Source organism: Schistocerca cancellata, chromosome 1, assembly GCF_023864275.1.
Source record: "Schistocerca cancellata isolate TAMUIC-IGC-003103 chromosome 1, iqSchCanc2.1, whole genome shotgun sequence".
Classification (NCBI taxonomy): domain Eukaryota; kingdom Metazoa; phylum Arthropoda; class Insecta; order Orthoptera; family Acrididae; genus Schistocerca; species Schistocerca cancellata.
This window is the reverse complement of record NC_064626.1, coordinates 349,955,478-349,976,102: the sequence shown is the minus strand read 5'-3', so window position 1 is coordinate 349,976,102 and position 20,625 is coordinate 349,955,478. Positions and strand designations below refer to the sequence as shown.

Genomic DNA, 20,625 nt, shown 5'->3' with positions numbered 1-20,625 from the left:
GATGAAAAAACTGATGAAATGTATGATGAAATAAAAGAAATTATTCAGGTAGTGAAGGGAGACGAAAATTTAATAGTCGTGGGTGACTGGAATTCGAGAGTAGGGAATGGGAGAAAAGGAAACATAGTGGGTGAATATGGATAGTGGGAGAGAAATGAAAGAGGAAGCCGTTTGGTAGAATTTTGCACAGAGCATAACTTAATCATAGCTAACACTTGGTTCAAGAATCATAAAAGAAGGTTGTATACATGGAAGAATCCTGGAGATACTAGAAGGTATCAGATAGATTATATAATGGTAAGACAGAGATTTAGGAACCAGGTTTTAAATTGTAAGACATTTCCAGGGGCAGATGTGGACTCTGACCACAATCTATTGGTTATGAACCGTAGATTAAAACTGAAGAAACTGCAAAAAGGTGGAAATTTAAGGAGATGGGACCTGGATAAACAGACTAAACCAGAGGTTGTACAGAGTTTCATGGAGAGCATAAGGGAGAAATTGACAGGAATGGAGCAAAGAAATACACTATAAGAAGAATGGGTAGCTCTGAGGGATGAAGTAGTGAAGGCAGCAGAGAATCAAGTAGGTAAAAAGACGAGGGCTAGTAGAATTCCTTGGGTAACAGAAGAAATATTGAATTTAATTGATGAAAGGAGAAAATATAAAAATGCAGTAAATGAAGCAGGCAAAAAGGAATAGAAACGTCTCAAAAATGAGATCGACAGGAAGTGCAAAATGGCTAAGCAGGGATGGCTAGAGGACAAATGTAAGGATGTAGAGGCTTATCTCACTAGGGGTAAGATAGATACTGCCTACAGGAAAATTAAAGAGACCTTTGGAGAAAAGAGAGCCACTTGTATGAATATCAAGAGCTGAGATGGAAACCCAGTTCTAAGCAAAGAAGGGAAAGCAGAAAGGTGGAAGGAGTATATAGAGGGTCTATACAAGGGTGATGTACTTGAGGACAATATTAGGGAAATGGAAGAGGATGTAGATGAAGATGAAATGGGAGATACGATACTGCGTGAAGAGTTTGACAGAGCACTGAAAGACCTCAGTCGAAACAAGGCCCCAGGAGTAGACAACATTCCATTAGAACTACTGACGGCCTTGGGAGAGCCAGTCCTGACAAAATTCTACCATCTGGTGAGCAAGATGTATGAGACAGGCGAAATACCCTCAGACTTCAAGAAGAATACAATAATTCCAATCCCAAAGAAAGAAGGTGTTGACAGATGTGAAAATTACCGAACTATCAGTTTAATAACTCACAGCTGCAAAATACTAACGCGAATTCTAATGGAAAAACTGGTAGAAGCCAACCTCGGCGAAGATCAGTTTGGATTCCGTAGAAATGTTGGAACACGTGAGGCAATACTGACCCTACGACTTATCTTAGAAAATAGATTAAGGAAAGGCAAACCTACATTTCTAGCATTTGTAGACTTAGAGAAAGCTTTTGACAATGTTGACTGGAATACTCTCTTTCAAATTCTAAAGGTGGCAGGGGTAAAATACAGGGAGCGAAATGATATTTACAATTTGTACAGAAACCAGATGGCAGTTATAAGAGCTGAGGGGCATGAAAGGGAAGCAGTGGTTGGGAAGGGAGTGAGACAGGCTTGTAGCCTGTCCACGATGTTATTCAATCTGTATATTGAGCAAGCAGTAAAGGAAACAAAAGAAAAATTTGGAGTAGGTATTAAAGTCCATTGAGAAGAAATAAAAACTTTGAGGTTCGCCGATGACATTGTAATTCTGTCAGAGATAGCTAAGGACTTGGAAGAGCAGTTGAACGGAATGGATAGTGTCTTGAAAGGAGGATATAAGATGAACATCAACAAAAGCAAAATGAGGATAATGGAATGTAGTCGAATTAAATCGGGTGATGCCACGTGAATTATTTTAGTAAATGAGACACTTAAAGTAGTAAAGGAGTTTTGCTATTTGGGGAGCAAAATAACTGATGATGGTCGAAGTAGAGAGGATAAAAATGTAGACTGGCAATGGCAAGGAAAGTGTTTCTGAAGAAGAGAAATTTGTTAACATCGAGTATAGATTCAAGTGTCAGGAAGTTGTTTCTGAAAGTATTTGTATGGAGTGTAGCCATGTATGGAAGTGAAACATGGACAATAAATAGTTTGGACAAGAAGAGAATAGAAGCTTTTGAAATGTGGTGCTACAGAAGAATGCTGAAGATTAGATGGGTCGATCACATAACTAATGAGGAGGTATTAAATAGAATTGGGGAGAAGAGGAGTTTGTGGCACAACTTGACTAGAAGAAGGGATCGGTTGGTAGGACATATTCTGAGGCATCAAGGGATCACAAATTTAGCATTGGAGGGCAGCGTGGAGGGTAAAAATCGTAGGGGGAGGCCAAGAGATGAATACACTAAGCAGATTCAGAAGGATGTAGGTTGCAGGAAGTACTGGGAGATGAAGAAGCTTGCACAGGATAGAGTAGCATGGAGAGCTGCATCATCAAACCAGTCTCAGGACTGAAGACAACAACAACAACATTAATCCATACACAAGTTGATTTCATGGTACATGGAAGCAATCCACAACCCTTCATGCAACTTGTGCAGCCTCAAAGGAGTACTGAAATAATAATAACTCTGTCAATCATTTCAAACAGCATGACCAATTTCTTTACCATGTGTTAACTTAATTTCGCAGATATAGGCATGACATCTTTTTCACTCTCCACCTATCCTTACTAGGAAACTAGAGAAAGTTATGGGTCAGCATTCCCCAAATTTCACCAATATTGCTGCTGATAATGTCAATATTTATCCAAAGCTCATCAAATTTTGTCAGAAGTCATCATCAGTATCTACATTCTGCTGAGTGATGAGATATTCTGCATAGTGTTATGTACCTAAGAAACAAATTTCATATTTGAATCTTCAGCATCATTTATTCCTTTCAACATTTACACTATCCCATTTTTTCATCGATTTATAACACTGAGGTAACAAAAGTCTTGGGATAACGATTTGCGCATATACAAATGACGCTAGTATCGCGTGCACAAGGTATAAAAAGACAGACCATTGATGGAGATGTCATTTGTACTCAGGTGATTCATGTGAAAAGGTTTCCGACAATATTATGGCTCCACAACGGGAATTAACGTACTCTGAATGGCAAATAGAGCTAGATGCATGAGACATTCCATTCCGAAAATTGTTAGGGAATTCAATATTCCGAGATTTACAGTGTCAAGAGTGTGCATTACCGCTCACCATGGACAACACAGTTGTCGACAGCCTTCACTTAGTGACCAAGAGCAACGGCGTTTACATATAGTTGTAAGTGCTAACAGACAAGCAAAACATTATGAAATAACCAATAAATCAATGTGGGATCTATGACAAATGTATCCATTACGTCAGTAAGGAGAAATTTGGCATTAATAGGCTACGGCAGCAGATGACAGACAAGTGCCTTTGCTAACAGCATGACATTGTGCAGCACCTCTCAATGGCTCGTGACCATATCAGTTGAACTCTAGATAATTGGAAAACAATGGCCTGGTCAGATGAGGTCCAATTATAGTTGGCAAGAGCTGATGGTAGGATTTGTGTGTGGTGCAGATCCATCGAAGGCATGGACCCAGGTTGTCAACAAGACACTGTGCAAGCTAGGGTGGCTCCATAACGATGTGGACTGTGGTTACATGGTCCAACTGAACTTATCATTGACTGGAAATGGTTATGCTTAGCTACTTGGAGACCATTTGCAGTCATTCATGGACTTCATGTTCCCAAACAACGATGGAACTTTTATGGATGACAATCCACTAATTTAGCCACCCAGATCATCCGACATGAATCCCATTGAATATTTATGGGACATAATCAAGAGGTCAGTTCGTTCAAAAACCCTGCACCAGCAAACTTTTGCAACTGTAGATGGCTATAGTGGCAGCATGGCTCAATATTTCTGCAGGGGACTTCCAACAACATGATGAGTCCATGAAACATCAAGTTACTGCACTAAGCCAGGTAAAAGGAGGTCCAACATACTATTAGGATGTATCCTACTACTTTTGTCCCCTCAGTGTATGTCACTAACAATTCTTCTATTCCAACAACTTGCAGTCCAACAGTTCCTTTCAAAGTATTAGTATTTCTTTCTTCAGCATGTTCCATTCTTTTTCAGTTGAATACTCAGCAATCTTATTTAGGCCGGAACCGCTTGTTTATTTCTAAGTCACCATGTAGGAAACCAGTTCTCTACAACAATATAAGAAACTGTCACACTGTTTAGAGATTGATAGGTCGAATTTTCACTATTGGCTTCAAGACAAGAATAAATGCAAAGAACATTTTACAGATGGACAACAGTACCAATCCTTTTCATCTATTGTGCAAGTCTTTGGGCTTATAACAGCAGTGAAACAGCTCAGTAAGTGCTGTGCACAGAAATCAATGCCCAGCATATGAAAAAGATAAATGAGTTGTCTGCACTGGTACTGCCAAGTGAGGTGGTGCAGCTGATAGCACAGTGGACTGCATTCAGCATGAGCAGAATTCAAGTCATCGTCCAGCCATCCAAGCGACGTTGATCATGTTTTCTCTAAACTGATTAAGGCAGATGCTGGGATGCATCCTTTAAAAAGGCACCACTGATTTACTTCCCCATCCTTGTCTTCTTCAAGCTAATGCTCTATTTCTAATGACCTCATCACTGATGGGACATTAAACCTTAATTGAAGTACTGTATGGCACTCCTGCCTAATTACTTATTGATACCTATTTCTCCAATTTCAATTTATATCTTCCTTCAATTTGGTCTATAACTTACAAAAAGGAACGTCTAGCTTGAAAATTATAATATTATATGAACTTCCTAATGTTTTGTTTGCAGCTGCACATTACTTTCAGAACTATAACACATTTCTCAATATTTTATGCATTCAAAATGGTATCCTACCTATAACTTACTGAACTGATTGGGTGAAAAATAGAATAAGTAAATAAATACCTTTTCAAGGACATGGAGAACAATTCTCACAGGTTTTTCAAAACAGTCAGGTAGTGGACCATCCTCCCGGCAAATATTCTGCTCTATTTCAAACCTTATTTTGTCACTAAATCCCAAAGGACAAGTGGCTTGTAATGAAAAATACCTGAAAAAATGAGAGGTTAAGTATTCTCAAGACTATTATCATTAGCAGGAAACATCACATTCATGAGTCATTTGCCAAAATTTTACTTCTTGGCAATATAAAAAAAGGCAACAATTACAAGGTACAGGAAAAAGGAAGAGTATGACTTCATGAAGGAATACACTGAGAATAGTATAAAAAATTAGGAAAAAGAGAAAAGCAGAATTCTAGCTTGTCAGCAAAGTAACAGTGAGTGAGCTTAATCTTTCTTTAAAATGTATCCAGCATCCATTGTGTATGAAGGATCCCATGCACTTCATTCTGCTGGTGGAATAAGCAAAAAATAAAAAAGAATCATAATTTCTGCACTTCTTTAAAAATACAAGTGATTGATGTTTTATGAAGTTTATGACTGTTTCACAGGTGGAGGGAGATTTAAGGCTATAATGTATTAAATGACTGCAAACCTACTTCGCACAGCAATGATGTGATTACATAAGTTGCATGTGACAACACAGAATTGTTGCACGTACAGCAAGTACTATCATTTTGTGTGTGTACCAGTACAATTGTACATCCTTGCAAATAACTTAATGGAGGCTCTACATTATGGTACTAGAAAGGTTGTTTATAGACAAACACAAAGTGTTTTTGAGGAAGCATAAAAAAGGCAACAGTAATTTGTTGATAACACTGGTATAGCGACATTTCATTGCCAGTTACAATATCCAATACAAAGTTTTACTGGGTGGAATTATTCCTATCATACTCCGTAATGTTGGCCCCTTTGTCGCTTGGTTACATACCATACCTGCCTAAAATCAAATCTGTACAAAGAACCCTGCAAAAATTATTCTCCGGCCATGGATCATAGTTTTTGCATAGTGGTTATTCTTATTTGCTTGAATCAAATTTTACTTTTAATGTCTGATCTTGATGAACTAACCAAAGATCGTGGTCATAGGAAATATATCAGAAGAACTGCAAATCCATTTGCTCAAGGCAATTATTGATTGAAACCCAACTTTGAACTCATAAAATAATAACTGTTCTCAAAATGTTCTCAAGTTAACTCCATAGTTCACAGTGAGACAATGCTGTATGTAAGTAATACTGCAGGCCCTGACATTTCTAATAGTTGTAAATTGTGGAAGTGTAACACTGTACCAGAGACAACAATATTGTCTTATATCAGCACATGTGTGTTAACAAAAGAAGAACTGTGTCTTTGTGTGGTACAGGAACTAGTGACATATTTAAGAATAAAAATATGAAAATCAAAGAGAAATAAGTAACAGGCTTCAAAATCATTCTCAAAAATCTAAAAATCAGACTGCTTAGACTGGCAGTAACCGGCAGTAAAACAAAGTTATGTTTTCCGTAGGAACTTCCCATTTAATTAGAAATAACATTTGTGGAGATCAATTCAATCAGACTTCTGATATATACAAATATAATCAGACAAAATATCACTAGCTGATAGTAAAAGACACAGCCTGCACGTACAAAAAAAATTTATTATAACAACTTTTTTTTAAAATTATTTATCACCTAGGGTCAGTAAACCACACTAAATTGACATGTTTTCCTTTTTATTACTAACATCCAAATAACCAAAGTGAATAAAATTGTGAGCCACACAGAAAATAGAATATGCAACACAGACAATATTCTCAAAAGTAACATCAAAGTTAGGAAAATTTTCATTTAATTATCTGCACAAACCAGAAAATTTACAGAGCTATAAACTGGACAGTTACTTTACATTGACATTCTTTCATTAACAGTCAGTTATATTGACAGTGAATCCACAGCACATTTACTTCATTACAATGTTTGTTGTTAACAATCCGTCACAATTCAAAAAGAGTGGAACATCTACAAATATAATGCTAGAAGGAAAAATTACTTAGAAGGGAATCTTACAGTCTTCAACTTTCTCCACACTTACATGATTCTATGGTGATTATCCAGACATCAATTTCCTACAGCAGTAATGACACACTTCTCACACAAACTCAAAAAAATTGCCTTTGAAGATTTTAGAATACTGTGGAGTACAGAACATGTTGATCTAACTTACACTAGATTGATGTTCACTAAAAGAAACGTTTTCTTTTTTTTTTTTTTTTTTTTTTTTATTCTCTGAATCCAGTATTAATTTCAAATAGAAATGTTAATTAACAAATACTGAATCACAATTTTCAATAAAAATAAAATATTTTTATTTCTAATTATGAATTGCATGATGATAAATTTCAATTTTATATAGAAATGCAAAATGCCTAATTGTTAAAGGAAAAAATTACATATGTCGATAATACTACCCAAATTCACAGACAAGTATTTTATTTTCTATTTGGTGTTTCACATTTTTGTACCAAAATTTAATTTAGTGTGAAAACTGGAATTTTTATGTAATTAGTATTCAAAAATAAAAAGATTATTTCTTTTATTTCAAATAACTTTTTGGGGGGTACAATAAATGAACACTGTTTCTACTACTTCATTTTCATCTTTAGTTTCCATTGGACCAATATTTCTTTCATTATTCATGAATGTTGTTCCCTCTCTTCTTGCGGCTACTTTTTTCCAGTTCTTGTTTTTTTGTGTTCTGAAAGCTACCCTTTTACATTGCTTCTTTAAAAAGTGTTCTGTTTCTTAGAGCGTCCAAATCAATGCCTACACTTTAATTTCTTCCTACTTTTGTCAGCCACTTTATCTTGGATTTTTAATTGTTTCAAAAGACAAAGATTTGTTTTGTGAGTGTCTTTATTCATCCTGCATGTATCTCAATTAAATTTTAATCGCCTTTTTCTCATTACACCCATTATCTTTTCAACTTTTAGATACAGGTCTATATTGAAACTTAATCTGTATTCTGGATAGACAAAAAAATCTCCTCATCAAGTGGTAGCATGAGAACACACACATAAAAAATATTGAAGTTTGCAAGCTTTTAGAGCCAGCAGCTCCTTCTGGCAGAAGAGTTTAAAGGGAAGGATGAGGTGTGAAAAAAAAGCACTGGTGAAGTTTAGGAAAACAGCTATAGTTCGGAAAAGTTTTGGAAGTAATCTCTTTCTTGTGTCTTACCCTACCTTCCACCTTGAAGCTTAAGTTTTCAAATCTCGTCTGGTGCAGTCCCCAACAATTAGTCTTTCCAACTCATCCCTACCGGTAAGTCTACCCCGGCCCAGGGTTCTGGGTGACTTTTCTGAACTCTACCTATTTTCCTCCCCCCATGCACCATGGACCTTGAAATTGCTGGGGCTCTTACATGCCTCAGTGATATAGACAGCTGTACCGTAGGTGCAACCACAATGGAGGGTATCTGTTGAGAGACCAGACAAACTTGTGATTCCTGAAGAGGGGCAGCAGCCTTTTCAGTAGTTGCTGGGGCAACAGTCTGGATGATTGACTGATCTGGCCTTGTAACAGTACCCAAAACGGTCTTGCTGTGCTGGTACTGTGAACAGCTGAAAGCAAGGGGTAACTGTAGCCGTAATTTTTCCCCAGGGCATGCAGCTTTACTGTATGGTATATGTATGTATATTCCAGAGGTAAAATAGTCCCCCATTCGGATCTCCGGGTGAGGACTACTCAGGAGGATGTCGTTATCAGGAGAAACAAAACTGGCAGTCTACAAAACGGAGCATAGAATGTCAGATCCTTAATCAAGTAGGTAGGTTAGGAAATTTAAAATGGGAAATGGATAGGTTAAAGTTAGATATAGTGGGAATTAGTGAAGTTCGGTGGCAAGAGGAACAAGACTTTTGGTCAGGTGAATACAGGGTTATAATTACAAAATCAACTAGAGGTAACAAGGAGTAGGTTTAATAAGGAATAAAAAAATAGGAGCGCGGGTAAGCTACTACGAACAGCATAGTAAACGCATTATTGTAGCCAAGATAGGCATGAAGCCCACATCTAACACAGTAGTGAAAGTTTATATGCCAACTAGCTCTGCAGATGATGAAGAGATTGAAGAAATGTATTAGGAAATAAAAGAAACCATTCACGCAGTGAAGAGGGGCAAAAATTTAATAGTCGTGGGTCATTGAAATTTGGTAGTAGGAAAAGGAAGAGAAGGAAAAGTAGTAAGTCAATATGGAAAGAGTGTAAGGAATGAAAGAGGAAGCTGCCTGGTGGAATTTTGCACAGAGCATAACATAAACATAGACAACACTTGGTTTAAGCACCATGAAAGAAGGCTTTATACATGGAAGAGGCCTGGAGACACTGGAAGGTTTCAGATCCATTATATAATGGTAAGACAGAGACTCAGAAACCAGGTTTTAAATTGTAAGACATTTCCAGGGGCAGATGTGGGCTCTGGCCACAATTTATTGGTTATGACCTGTAGACTAAAACTGAAGAAACTGCAAAAAGGTAGGAATTTAAGGAGATGGGACATGGATAAACTGAGAGAACCAGAGGTTGTAGAGAGTTTCAGAGAGAGAGAGAGAGAGAGAGAGAGAGAGAGAGAGAGAGAGAGAGAGAGAGAGAGAGAGAGAGCATTAAGGAACGATTGACAAGAATGGAGAAAATAAATACAGTAGAAGAAGAATGGGTAGCTTTGAAAGATGAAATAGTGAAGGCAGCAGAGGATCAAGTAGGTAAAAAGATGAGGGCTAGTAGAAATCCTTGGGTACCAGAAGTGATATTGAATTTAATTGATGAAAGGAGAAAATATAAAAGTGCAGTAAATTAAGCAGGGAAAAAGGAATACAAATGTCTCAGAAATGAGATTGTCATGCAGTGCAAAATGGCTAAACAGGTATGGTTAGAGGACAAATAGAAAAACAGTTCTGAGCAAAGAAGGGAAAGCGGAAAGGTGGAAGGAACATGTAGAGGGTCTATACAAGGGCGATCACTTCAGGGCAGTATTATGGAAATGGAAGAGGATGTAAGTGAAGATGAAATGGGAGGTACGAGACTGTGTGACGAGTTTGACGGAGCACTGAAAGACCTGAGTTGAAACAAGACCCCGGGCGTAGACAACATTCCATTAGACCTACTGATAGCCTTCGGAGAGCCAGCACTGACAAAAGTCTACCATCTGATGAACAAGGTGTATGAGACACTCGAAATACACTCAGATTTCACGAAGAATATAATAATGCCAAACCCAAAGAAAGCAGGTGTTGACAGGTGTGAAAATTACGAGATGCATTCAAGTTCTAAGGCCTCCGATTTTTTTTCTCTGGACTGGAAAGAGATAGAAACACGCGCATTGTTTTAAAATGAGGCCACGTTCATTGTCAATACGTCCCACAGATGGCAGCACCGTACGGCAGATGGAATTTTACCACCAGCGGCGAGAATGAGAACTGTTTTAAATACTTAAAATGGCGACGTTTTCCTTGCTTGAACAGCGTGCAATCATTCATTTTCTGAATTTGCGTGGTGTGAAACCAATTGAAATTCATCGACAGTTGAAGGAGACATGTGGTGATGGAGTTATGGATGTGTCGAAAGTGCGTTCGTGGGTGTGACAGTTTAATGAAGGCAGACCATCGTGTGACAACAAACTGAAACAACCTCGGGCTCGCACAAGCCGGTCTGACAACGATTGAGAAAGTGGAGAGAATTGTTTTGGGGGATCGCCGAATGACTGTTGAACAGATCGCCTCCAGAGTTGGCATTTATGTGGGTTCTGTGCACACAATCCTGCATGACGACCTGTAAATGCGAAAAGTGTCATCCAGGTGGGTGCCACGAATGCTGATGGACGACCACATGGCTGCCTGTGTGGCATGCTGCCAAGCAATGTTGACGCGCAACGACAGCATGAATGGGACTTTCTTTTCGTCGGTTGTGACGATGGATGAGACGTGGATGCCATTTTTCAATCCAGAAACAAAGCGCCAGTCAGCTCAATGGAAGCACACAGATTCATCGCCACCAAAAAAATTTCGGGTAACCGCCAGTGCTGAAAAAATGATGGTGTCCATGTTCTGGGACAGCGAGGGCGTAATCCTTACCCATTGCGTTCCAAAGGGCACTACGGTAACAGGTGCATCCTACGAAAATGTTTTGAAGGACAAATTCCTTCCTGCACTGCAACAAAAACGTCCGGGAAGGGCTGCACGTGTGCTGTTTCACCAAGACAAAGCATCCGCTCACGAGCTAACGTTACGCAACAGTTTCTTCGTGATAACAACTTTGAAGTGATTCCTCATGCTCCCTACTCACCTGACCTGGCTCCTAGTGACTTTTGGCTTTTTCCAACAATGAAAGACACACTCCGTGGCCGCACATTCACCAGCCGTGCTGCTATTGCCTCAGCAATTTTCCAGTGGTCAAAACAGACTCCTAAAGAAGCCTTCGCCGCTGCCATGGAATCATGGCGTCAGCGTTGTGAAAAATGTGTACGTCTGCAGGGCGATTACGTCGAGAAGTAATGCCAGTTTCATTGATTTCGGGTGAGTAGTTAATTAGAAAAAAAAATGGAGGCCTTAGAACTTGAATGCACCTCGTACTGAACTATCAGTTTAATAAGCCACAGCTGCAAAATACTAACAACAATTCTTTACAGACAAATGGAAAAACTGGTAGAAGCTGACCTTGGGGAAGAGCAGTTTAGATTCCATAGCAGTGTTGGAACACATGAGGCAATACTGACCCTGCAACATATCTTAGAAGATAAATTAAGGAAAGGCAAACCTACGTTTCTTGCATTTGTAGACTTAAAGAAAGATCTGACAATCTACATCTACATCTACATTTATACTCTGCAAGCCACCCAACGGTGTGTGGTGGAGGGCACTTCACGTGCCACTATCATTACCTCCCTTTTCTGTTCCAGTCGCGTATGGTTCGCGGGAAGAACGACTGTCTGAAAGCCTCTGTGCGCGCTCAAATCACGATAATTTTACATTCGTGATCTCCTCGGGAGGTATAAGTAGGGAGAAGCAATATACACTCCTGGAAATTGAAATAAGAACACCGTGAATTCATTGTCCCAGGAAGGGGAAACTTTATTGACACATTCCTGGGGTCAGATACATCACATGATCACACTGACAGAACCACAGGCACATAGACACAGGCTACAGAGCATGCACAATGTCGGCACTAGTACAGTGTATATCCACCTTTCGCAGCAATGCAGGCTGCTATTCTCCCATGGAGACGATCGTAGAGATGCTGGATGTAGTCCTGTGGAACGGCTTGCCATGCCATTTCCACCTGGCGCCTCAGTTGGACCAGCGTTCGTGCTGGACTTGCAGACCGCGTGAGACGACGCTTCATCCAGTCCCAAACATGCTCAATGGGGGACAGATCCGGAGATCTTGCTGGCCAGGGTAGTTGACTTACACCTTCTAGAGCACGATGGGTGGCACGGGATACATGCGGACGTGCATTGTCCTGTTGGAACAGCAAGTTATTTGCCGGTCTAGGAATGGTAGAACGATGGGTTCGATGACGGTTTGGATGTACCGTGCACTATTCAGTGTCCCCTCGACGATCACCAGTGGTGTACGGCCAGTGTAGGAGATCGCTCCCCACACCATGATGCCGGGTGTTGGCCCTGTGTGCCTCGGTCGTATGCAGTCCTGATTGTGGCGCTCACCTGCACGGCGCCAAACACGCATACGACCATCATTGGCACCAAGGCAGAAGCGACTCTCATCGCTGAAGACGACACGTCTCCATTCGTCCCTCCATTCACGCCTGTCGCGACACCACTGGAGGCGGGCTGCACGATGTTGGGGCGTGAGCGGAAGACGGCCTAACGGTGTGCGGGACCGTAGCCCAGCTTCATGGAGACGGTTGCGAATGGTCCTCGCCGATACCCCAGGAGCAACAGTGTCCCTAATTTGCTGGGAAGTGGCGGTGCGGTCCCCTACGGCACTGCGTAGGATCCTACGGTCTTGGCGTGCATCCGTGCGTCGCTGCGGTCCGGTCCCAGGTCGACGGGCACGTGCACCTTCCGCCGACCACTGGCGACAACATCGATGTACTGTGGAGACCTCACGCCCCACGTGTTGAGCAATTCGGCGGTACGTCCAGCCGGCCTCCCGCATGCCCACTATACGCCCTCGCTCAAAGTCCGTCAACTGCACATACGGTTCACGTCCACGCTGTCGCAGCATGCTACCAGTGTTAAAGACTGCGATGGAGCTCCGTATGCCACGGCAAACTGGCTGACACTGACGGCGGCGGTGCACAAATGCTGCGCAGCTAGCGCCATTCGACGGCCAACACCGCGGTTCCTGGTGTGTCCGCTGTGCCGTGCGTGTGATCATTGCATGTACAGCCCTCTCGCAGTGTCCGGAGCAAGTATGGTGGGTCTGACACACCGGTGTCAATGTGTTCTTTTTTCCATTTCCAGGAGTGTATTCAATACCTCATCCAGAAACGCACCCTCTCAAAACCTGGCGAGCAAACGACACCGCGATGCAGAGCGCCTCTCTTGCATAGTCTGCCACTTGAGTTTGCTAAACATCTCCGTAATGCTATCACTCTTACCAAATAACCCTGTGACGAAACGCGCCGCTCTTCTTTGGATCTTTTCTATCTCTTCCGTCAACCCGATCTGGTACGGATCCCACACTGATGAGCAATACTGAAGTATAGGTCGAACGAGTGTTTTGTAAGCCACCTCCTTTGTTGATGGACTACATTTTCTAAGGACTCTCCCAATGAATCTCAACCTGGTACCCACCTTATCAACAATTAATTTTATATGATCATTCCACTTCAAATCGTTCTGCATGCATACTCCCAGATATTTTACAGAAGTAACTGCTACCAGTGTTTGTTCCGCTATCATGTAATCATACAATAAAGGATCCTTCTTTCTATGTATTCGCAATACATTACATTTGTCTATGTTAAGGGTCAGTTGCCACTCCCTGCACCAAGTGCCTATCCGCTGCAGATCTTCCTGCATTTCGCTACAATTTTCTAATGCTGCAACTTCTCTGTATACTACAGCATCATCCGCGAAAAGCCGCATGGAACTTCCAACACTACCTACTAGGTCATTTATACATATTATGAAAAGCAATGGTCCCATAAAACTCCCCTGTGGCACGCCAGAGGTTACTTTAACGTCTGTAGACGTCTCTCCAATGATAACAACATGCTGTGTTACGTTTGCTAAAAATTCTTCAATCCAGCCACACAGCTGGTCTGATATTACATAGGCTCTTACTTTGTTTATCAGGCGACAGTGCGGAACTGTATCGAACGCCTTCCGGAAGTCAAGGAAAATAGCATCTACCTGGGAGCCTGTATCTAATATTTTCTGGGTCTCATGAACAAATAAAGCGAGTTGGGTCTCACACGATCGCTGTTTCCGGAATCCATGTTGATTCCTACATAGTAGATTCTGGGTTTCCAAAAACGACATGATACTCGAGCAAAAAACATGTTCTAAAATTCTACAACAGATCGACGTGAGAGATATAGGTCTATAGTTTTGCCCATCTGCTCGACGACCCTTCTTGAAGACTGGGACTACCTGTGCTCTTTTCCAATCATTTGGAACCTTCCGTTCCTCCAGAGACTTGCGGTACGCGGCTGTTAGAATGGGGGCAAGTTCTTTCGCATACTCTGTGTAGAATCGAATTGGTATCCTGTCAGGTCCAGTGGACTTTCCTCTGTTGAGCGATTCCGGTTGCTTTTCTATTCCTTGGACACTTATTTCGATGTCAGCCATTTTTTCGTTTGTGCGAGGATTTAGAGAAGGAACTGCAGTGCAGTCTTCCTCTGTGAAACAGCTTTGGAAAAAGGTGTTTAGTATTTCAGCTTTACGCGTGTAATCCTCTGTTTCAATGCCATCATCATCATCATCATCATCCCGGAGTGTCTGGATATGCTGTTTCGAGCCACTTACTGATTTAACATAAGACCAGAACTTCCTAGGATTTTCTGTCAAGTCGGTACATAGAATTTTACCTTCGAATTCACTGAACGCTTCATGCATAGCCCTCCTTACGCTAACTTTTACATCGTTTAGCTTCTGTTTGTCTGAGAGGTTTTGGCTGCGTTTAAACTTGGAGTGAAGCTCTCTTTGCTTTTGCAGTAGTTTCCTAACTTTGTTGTTGAACCACGGTGGGCTTTTCCCGTCCCTCACAGTTTTACTCGGTACGTACCTATCTAAAACGCATTTTACGATTGCCTTGAACTTTTTCCATAAACACTCAATATTGTCAGTGTCATAACAGAAATTTTCGTTTTGATCTGTTAGGTAGTCTGAAATCTGCCTTCTATTACTCTTGCTAAACAGATAAATCTTCCTCCCTTTTTTTATATTCCTATTAACTTCATATTCAGGGATGCTGCAATGGCCTTATGATCACTGATTCCCTGTTCTGTACTTACAGGGTCGAAAAGTTCGGGTCTGTTTGTTATCAGTAGGTCCAAGATGTTATCTCCACAAGTCTGTTCTCTGTTTAATTGCTCGAGGTAATTTTCGGATAGTGCACTAAGTATAATGTCACTCGATGCTCTGTCCCTACAACCCGTCTTAAACATCTGAGTGTCCCAGTCTATATCTGGTAAATTGAAATCTCCACCTAAGACTATAACTTGCTGCGAAAATTTATATGAGATGTATTCCAAATTTTCTCTCAGTTGTTCTGCCACTAACACTGCTGAGTCGGGAGGTCGGTAAAAGGAGCCAATTATTAACCTAGGTCGGTTGTTGAGTGTAACCTCCACCCATAATAATTCACAGGAATTATCCACTTCTCCTTCACTACAGGATAAACTATTACTAACTGCGACAAACATGCCACCACCTGTCGCATGCAATCTATCCTTTCTAAACACCGTCTGTGCCTTTGTAAAAATTTCGGCAGAATTTATCTCTGGCTTCAGCCAGCTTTCTGTACCTATAACGATTTCAGCTTCAGTGCTTTCTATCAGCGCTTGAAGTTCCGGTACTTTACCAATGCAGCTTCGACAGTTTACAATTAAAATACCGATTGCCGCTTGGTCCCCGCATGTCCTGACTTCGCCCCGCACCCTTTGAGGCTGTTGCCCTTTCTGTACTTGCCCGAGGCCATCTAACCTAAAAAACCGCCCAGTCCACACCACACAATCCCTGCTACCCGTGTAGCCGCTTGCTGCGTGTAGTGGACTCCTGACCTATCCAGCAGAACCCGAAACCCCACCACCCTATGGCGCAAGTCGAGGAATCTGCAGCCCACACGGTCGCAGAATCGTCTCAGCCTCTGATTCAGACCCTCCACTCGGCTCTGTACCAAAGGTCCGCAGTCAGTCCTGTCGACGATGCTGCAGATGGTGAGCTCTGCTTTCATCCCGCTAGCGAGACTGGCAGTCTTCACCAAATCGGATAGCCGCCGGAAGCCAGAGAGGATTTCCTCCGATCCATAGCGACACACATCATTGGTGCCGACATGAGCGACCACCTGCAGATGGGTGCACCCTGTACCCTTCATGGCATCCGGAAGGACCCTTTCCACATCTGGAATGACTTCCCCCGGTATGCACACAGAGTGCACATTGGTTTTCTTCCCCTCTCTTGCTGCCATATCCCTAAGGAGCCCCATTACGCGCCTGACGTTGGAGCTCCTAACTACCAGTAAGCCCACCCTCTGCGACCACCTGGATCTTGCAGACAATGTTGACTAGAATATTCTCTTTCAAATTCTGAAGGTGTCAGAGTTCAAATACAGGGAACAAAAGGCTATTTACAACTTGTACAGAAACCATATGGCAGTTATAATAGTCGAGGGGCATGAAAGGGAAGCAGTGGTCGCGAAGGGAGTGAGACAGGGTTGTAGCCTATCCCCAGTGTTACTCAATGTGCAGTGAGCAAGCAGTAAAGGAAACGAAAGAAAAATTTGGGAGTAGGAATTAAAATGTTGGAGAAGAAATTAAAAGTTTGAGGTTTTCCGATGACATTGTAATTCTGTCAGAGATATCAAAGGACCTGGAAGAGCAGCTGAATGGAATGGACAGTGTCTTGAAAGGAGGATATAAGATGGACACCAACAAAAGCAAAACAAGGATAATGGACTGTAGTCTAATTAAATCAGGTGATGCTGAGGGAATTAGATTAGGAAATGAGACACTTACAGTAGGAGATGAGCAAAATAACTGGTGATGGTAGAAATAGAGAGGATACAAAATGTAGACTGGCAATAGCAAGGAAAGTGTTTCTGAAGAAGACAGATCTGTTAACCTGAAGTATAGATTTAAGTGTCAGAAAGTCTTTTCTCAAAGTATTTGTATTGAGTGTAGCCACGTGTGGAAGTGAAAGGACGATAAATAGTTTAGACAAGAAGAGAATACAGGCTTTCAAAATGTGGTGCTACAGAAGAATGCTGAAGATTAGATGGATATACCGCATAACTAATCAGGAGGTACTGAACAGAATTGGGGATAACTGGAATTTGTGGCACAACTTGACTAGAAGAAGGGATCGGTTGGTAGGACATGTTCTGAGGCATCAAGTGATCACCAATTTAGTATTGGAGGGCAGCGTGGAGGGTAAAAATTGTATAGGGAGACCAAGAGATGAATACACTATGCAGATTCAGAAGGATGTAGGTTGCAGTAGGTACTTCAAGATGAAGAGGCTTACATAGGATAGGGCAGCATAGAGAGCTGCACCAAATCAGTCTCTGGACTGAAGATCACAACACAACACACCCCTTTTCCCAAACGTCATCAGTACTTTTCCTTCACCCCTCTTCCTCCCCCTAAAACCCTTCTGCCAGAAGAAGGAGCCACCGGCACCAAAAGCTTTGTAACTTTAATATCTTTTATATGTGTGTTCTCCTGCCACCACTTGGTGAGTAGATTTTTTCTGTACACTTCCATTATATTTTCAAAAATTGGTTGTTTTTGTTGATTTGATCTATATCCTGATTCAATACTGCTTTTGGTCCCTGTATTTTTCTTAGGATTCTTGTTTCAATTTTTATTAAAAAATTACATTTCAATATTTGTTAGTTAACATTGCCATTTGAACATACAGAATTCAAACAAAAGTTTAAAAAATGTTGTTCCTAGTAAAAATTGAACCTACAACTTCGAGACTGTAAGACTTACATGCTATGCACTCAGCTACTGGCAACTGTTCAACTGATTGTTCTACATGTTACAGTGCTACAAAATGTTCAAAGGTAATTTTTTAGTTAGTTTGAGAATTATATAATACTGCTTTCAGAAACAGATATCCAAGCACTGACCTTCAAATCCTGTTAAGTATGGCGAAAATCAGAGACCCCACAGCAGTCCTTGTTAATGCAGCCCTGGAAGCTGTGAAGTATTCAGCAATACAAATCTTTGATCACCTGGGATGCCACCTCCATGTCACCACCAGCTTTGGGTAAGCTCCGACAAAGTCTGTTTTTCTAAAAGTTTGCACTACACAATGTTGCTAATGATTGCTGCTTCTGTTAGCTCTAATCCCCATGGACTCAAATACAAGCTTCTGTTGTGCAGCCAGTTCTATCCTTCACTTTTTCTAATGGTTGGAATTAGCCTGCAGTGTAGCAGTTAGTCTGAATGCAAATAAGTAGTATTATTCAGACCTCTGAGGCCCTAGTGTCTCCTGCTATGAGTTTCCTATCAAGTCCCAAAATCTTGCACCTCTTGTAGGTGCCCTATGACAGTGTTTGGCGCTGATCCAAGAAATCAACCTGCCTGACCGTTCTTCCATCTCTCTTATATAGGATGTGACAATATGGATCCACGACTTATACGGATCCACAACTTACGTAAATTTTTTAAATGATGTCATACTCACTTTTAGCTGTCATATATAGAAGGTAATATATGTTGTCTTTAAAATAAATTAGTTACCTTTCTTCACATTTACTGCGTGCAATATTTCCTTAATTTTTTCGGTACTTATGAGTGTCGAAAAACCTGAACCTAATGGTCTTCCATATTTCTGACTGTGAGCTGATATGTAACTGATTATAATTATAAAGTAATTTTGAGACTGTACCCCAACTCAACTCCACTGAATGTCTTCCATAAATAAAGCACAGAAAGAGGTGGGAATTAATATCAAAATGTAGCCTACTAAGAAAATATACTGCAATATTACAAATGTGATTGCAACTTTACAGAAGTCTAAAGAAACTTGTAATGAGTAATTGCTTGGAGGTTCCACAATATACTTTATGCACAATTCAAGCAATCAGTATCTACATACAAAATTTCATAGCCACTTGTTGATGTATTGCCTACTGACTTTTCTCTCAGGATCTTCAGTCAACATTTGTTCAATGATTAATTCTGATGTTTCCTAGCCCAAGCAGCTGGCACTGTCAAAAGTTCAACCAGAGCTACCAGCAATGAAGGTGAACCTTCAACAATGCCAGCCACTCATACTGGCAAAATATCACAAAAAACACAATATACAAATTTTAACTGAAGGTCCAAATATTAAAGACAGCAGGCACCTGATTAAAATGTAATGTTGTCTGTTTGTCCCTCTTTATAAGTTAAATATATTCCTGTTGCCATTTCTCAAATTTTATATTAGTGTTATATTAAACACAAACTTAGATTTTCTCATGAAAAAGAGGGAAAAAAATCAGCAGCACCCATCATAACCACTTTACAAACCCATGCTCTATTAGAAAAATAGCAGAAGTAATACAGTTTGATCTAAAACATGCTGTAAAATGAGTATGAGGTAGAACTTGAAAGAAATATTAACAACTAGAAAATGTTTATTCATCGAGAGAGAGAGAGAGACAGACAGAGAGAGAGAGAGAGAGAGAGAGAGAGAGAGAGAGAGAGAGAGAGAGACCAAAATGAATTCATTTGCAAATAATACAATGAAATGAAAAACTAATTAAGAGATAAAATACATACTTGTCATACAAAATAATAGCATCATTCTGAGCCTCAACAGGATCGTAAACACCCTTCTTCTCCAAGAGATGCTGACGGAAGTTCACTGCTGCAAGCCAAAATTCCACCAAACTCCGATGTCCTTCTTGTTCCATAAACTACATGGAAGACAGACTCATCAGAGAATAGTCATTAGAAAAGTGGTGAGAGCATTCATGGAAAGTCTCAGAATTTCAAAAACTTTGTTCATGTTTAGCATCAAGCAGCTCAGGTGGTAAGACTATAAGACTAACAAAGAAATCAACAAGTGTTTCATTATGGTTTAGGCTACTCAGGCTATCCGTGTTCACTACAAATCTTACTGAAACTTGAATGATAAAAGCACAACTCATCTGGAAAGAAAATATCTAAAAACTGGCCATGATATATTTAACAAACCATCCCAACATTCGACTGTAACCATTTTGAGAAGCTACAAATATGAATAAAAAGGGCTAGATATATATTTTAACCCCACTTCTGAATGTTAGTCAAGTGCCTTTCCTACTGAACATCTTGATAAGTCAGGGACTAACTGTACCCTCTATGTAAATGGCTTTCTACTTGCTACAAGGTCAGTCAGTTGGTCAGTTAGCTATACATCCCATGTTTTTTGTTTGTTATGTGAGAGGCATTTACAATGTGTTTGGTGCACAATACCCCTAGCAT

At 40.7% G+C, this 20,625-nt stretch overlaps 1 protein-coding gene across 1 annotated transcript in view; it reads right to left on the bottom strand.

Moving 5' to 3' along the window:
- LOC126173896 (A-kinase anchor protein 10, mitochondrial) overlaps window positions 1-20,625 on the bottom strand; it is a 131,524-nt gene that overhangs the window by 70,496 nt on the left and 40,403 nt on the right. Inside the window, exons 5-6 of the mRNA XM_049920992.1 lie at window positions 19,939-20,075; window positions 4,998-5,142 (exon numbers count right to left, since the gene is read on the bottom strand). Coding sequence (XP_049776949.1) covers window positions 4,998-5,142; window positions 19,939-20,075 — 282 coding nt within the window. The remainder of the gene's footprint in view (window positions 1-4,997; window positions 5,143-19,938; window positions 20,076-20,625) is intronic.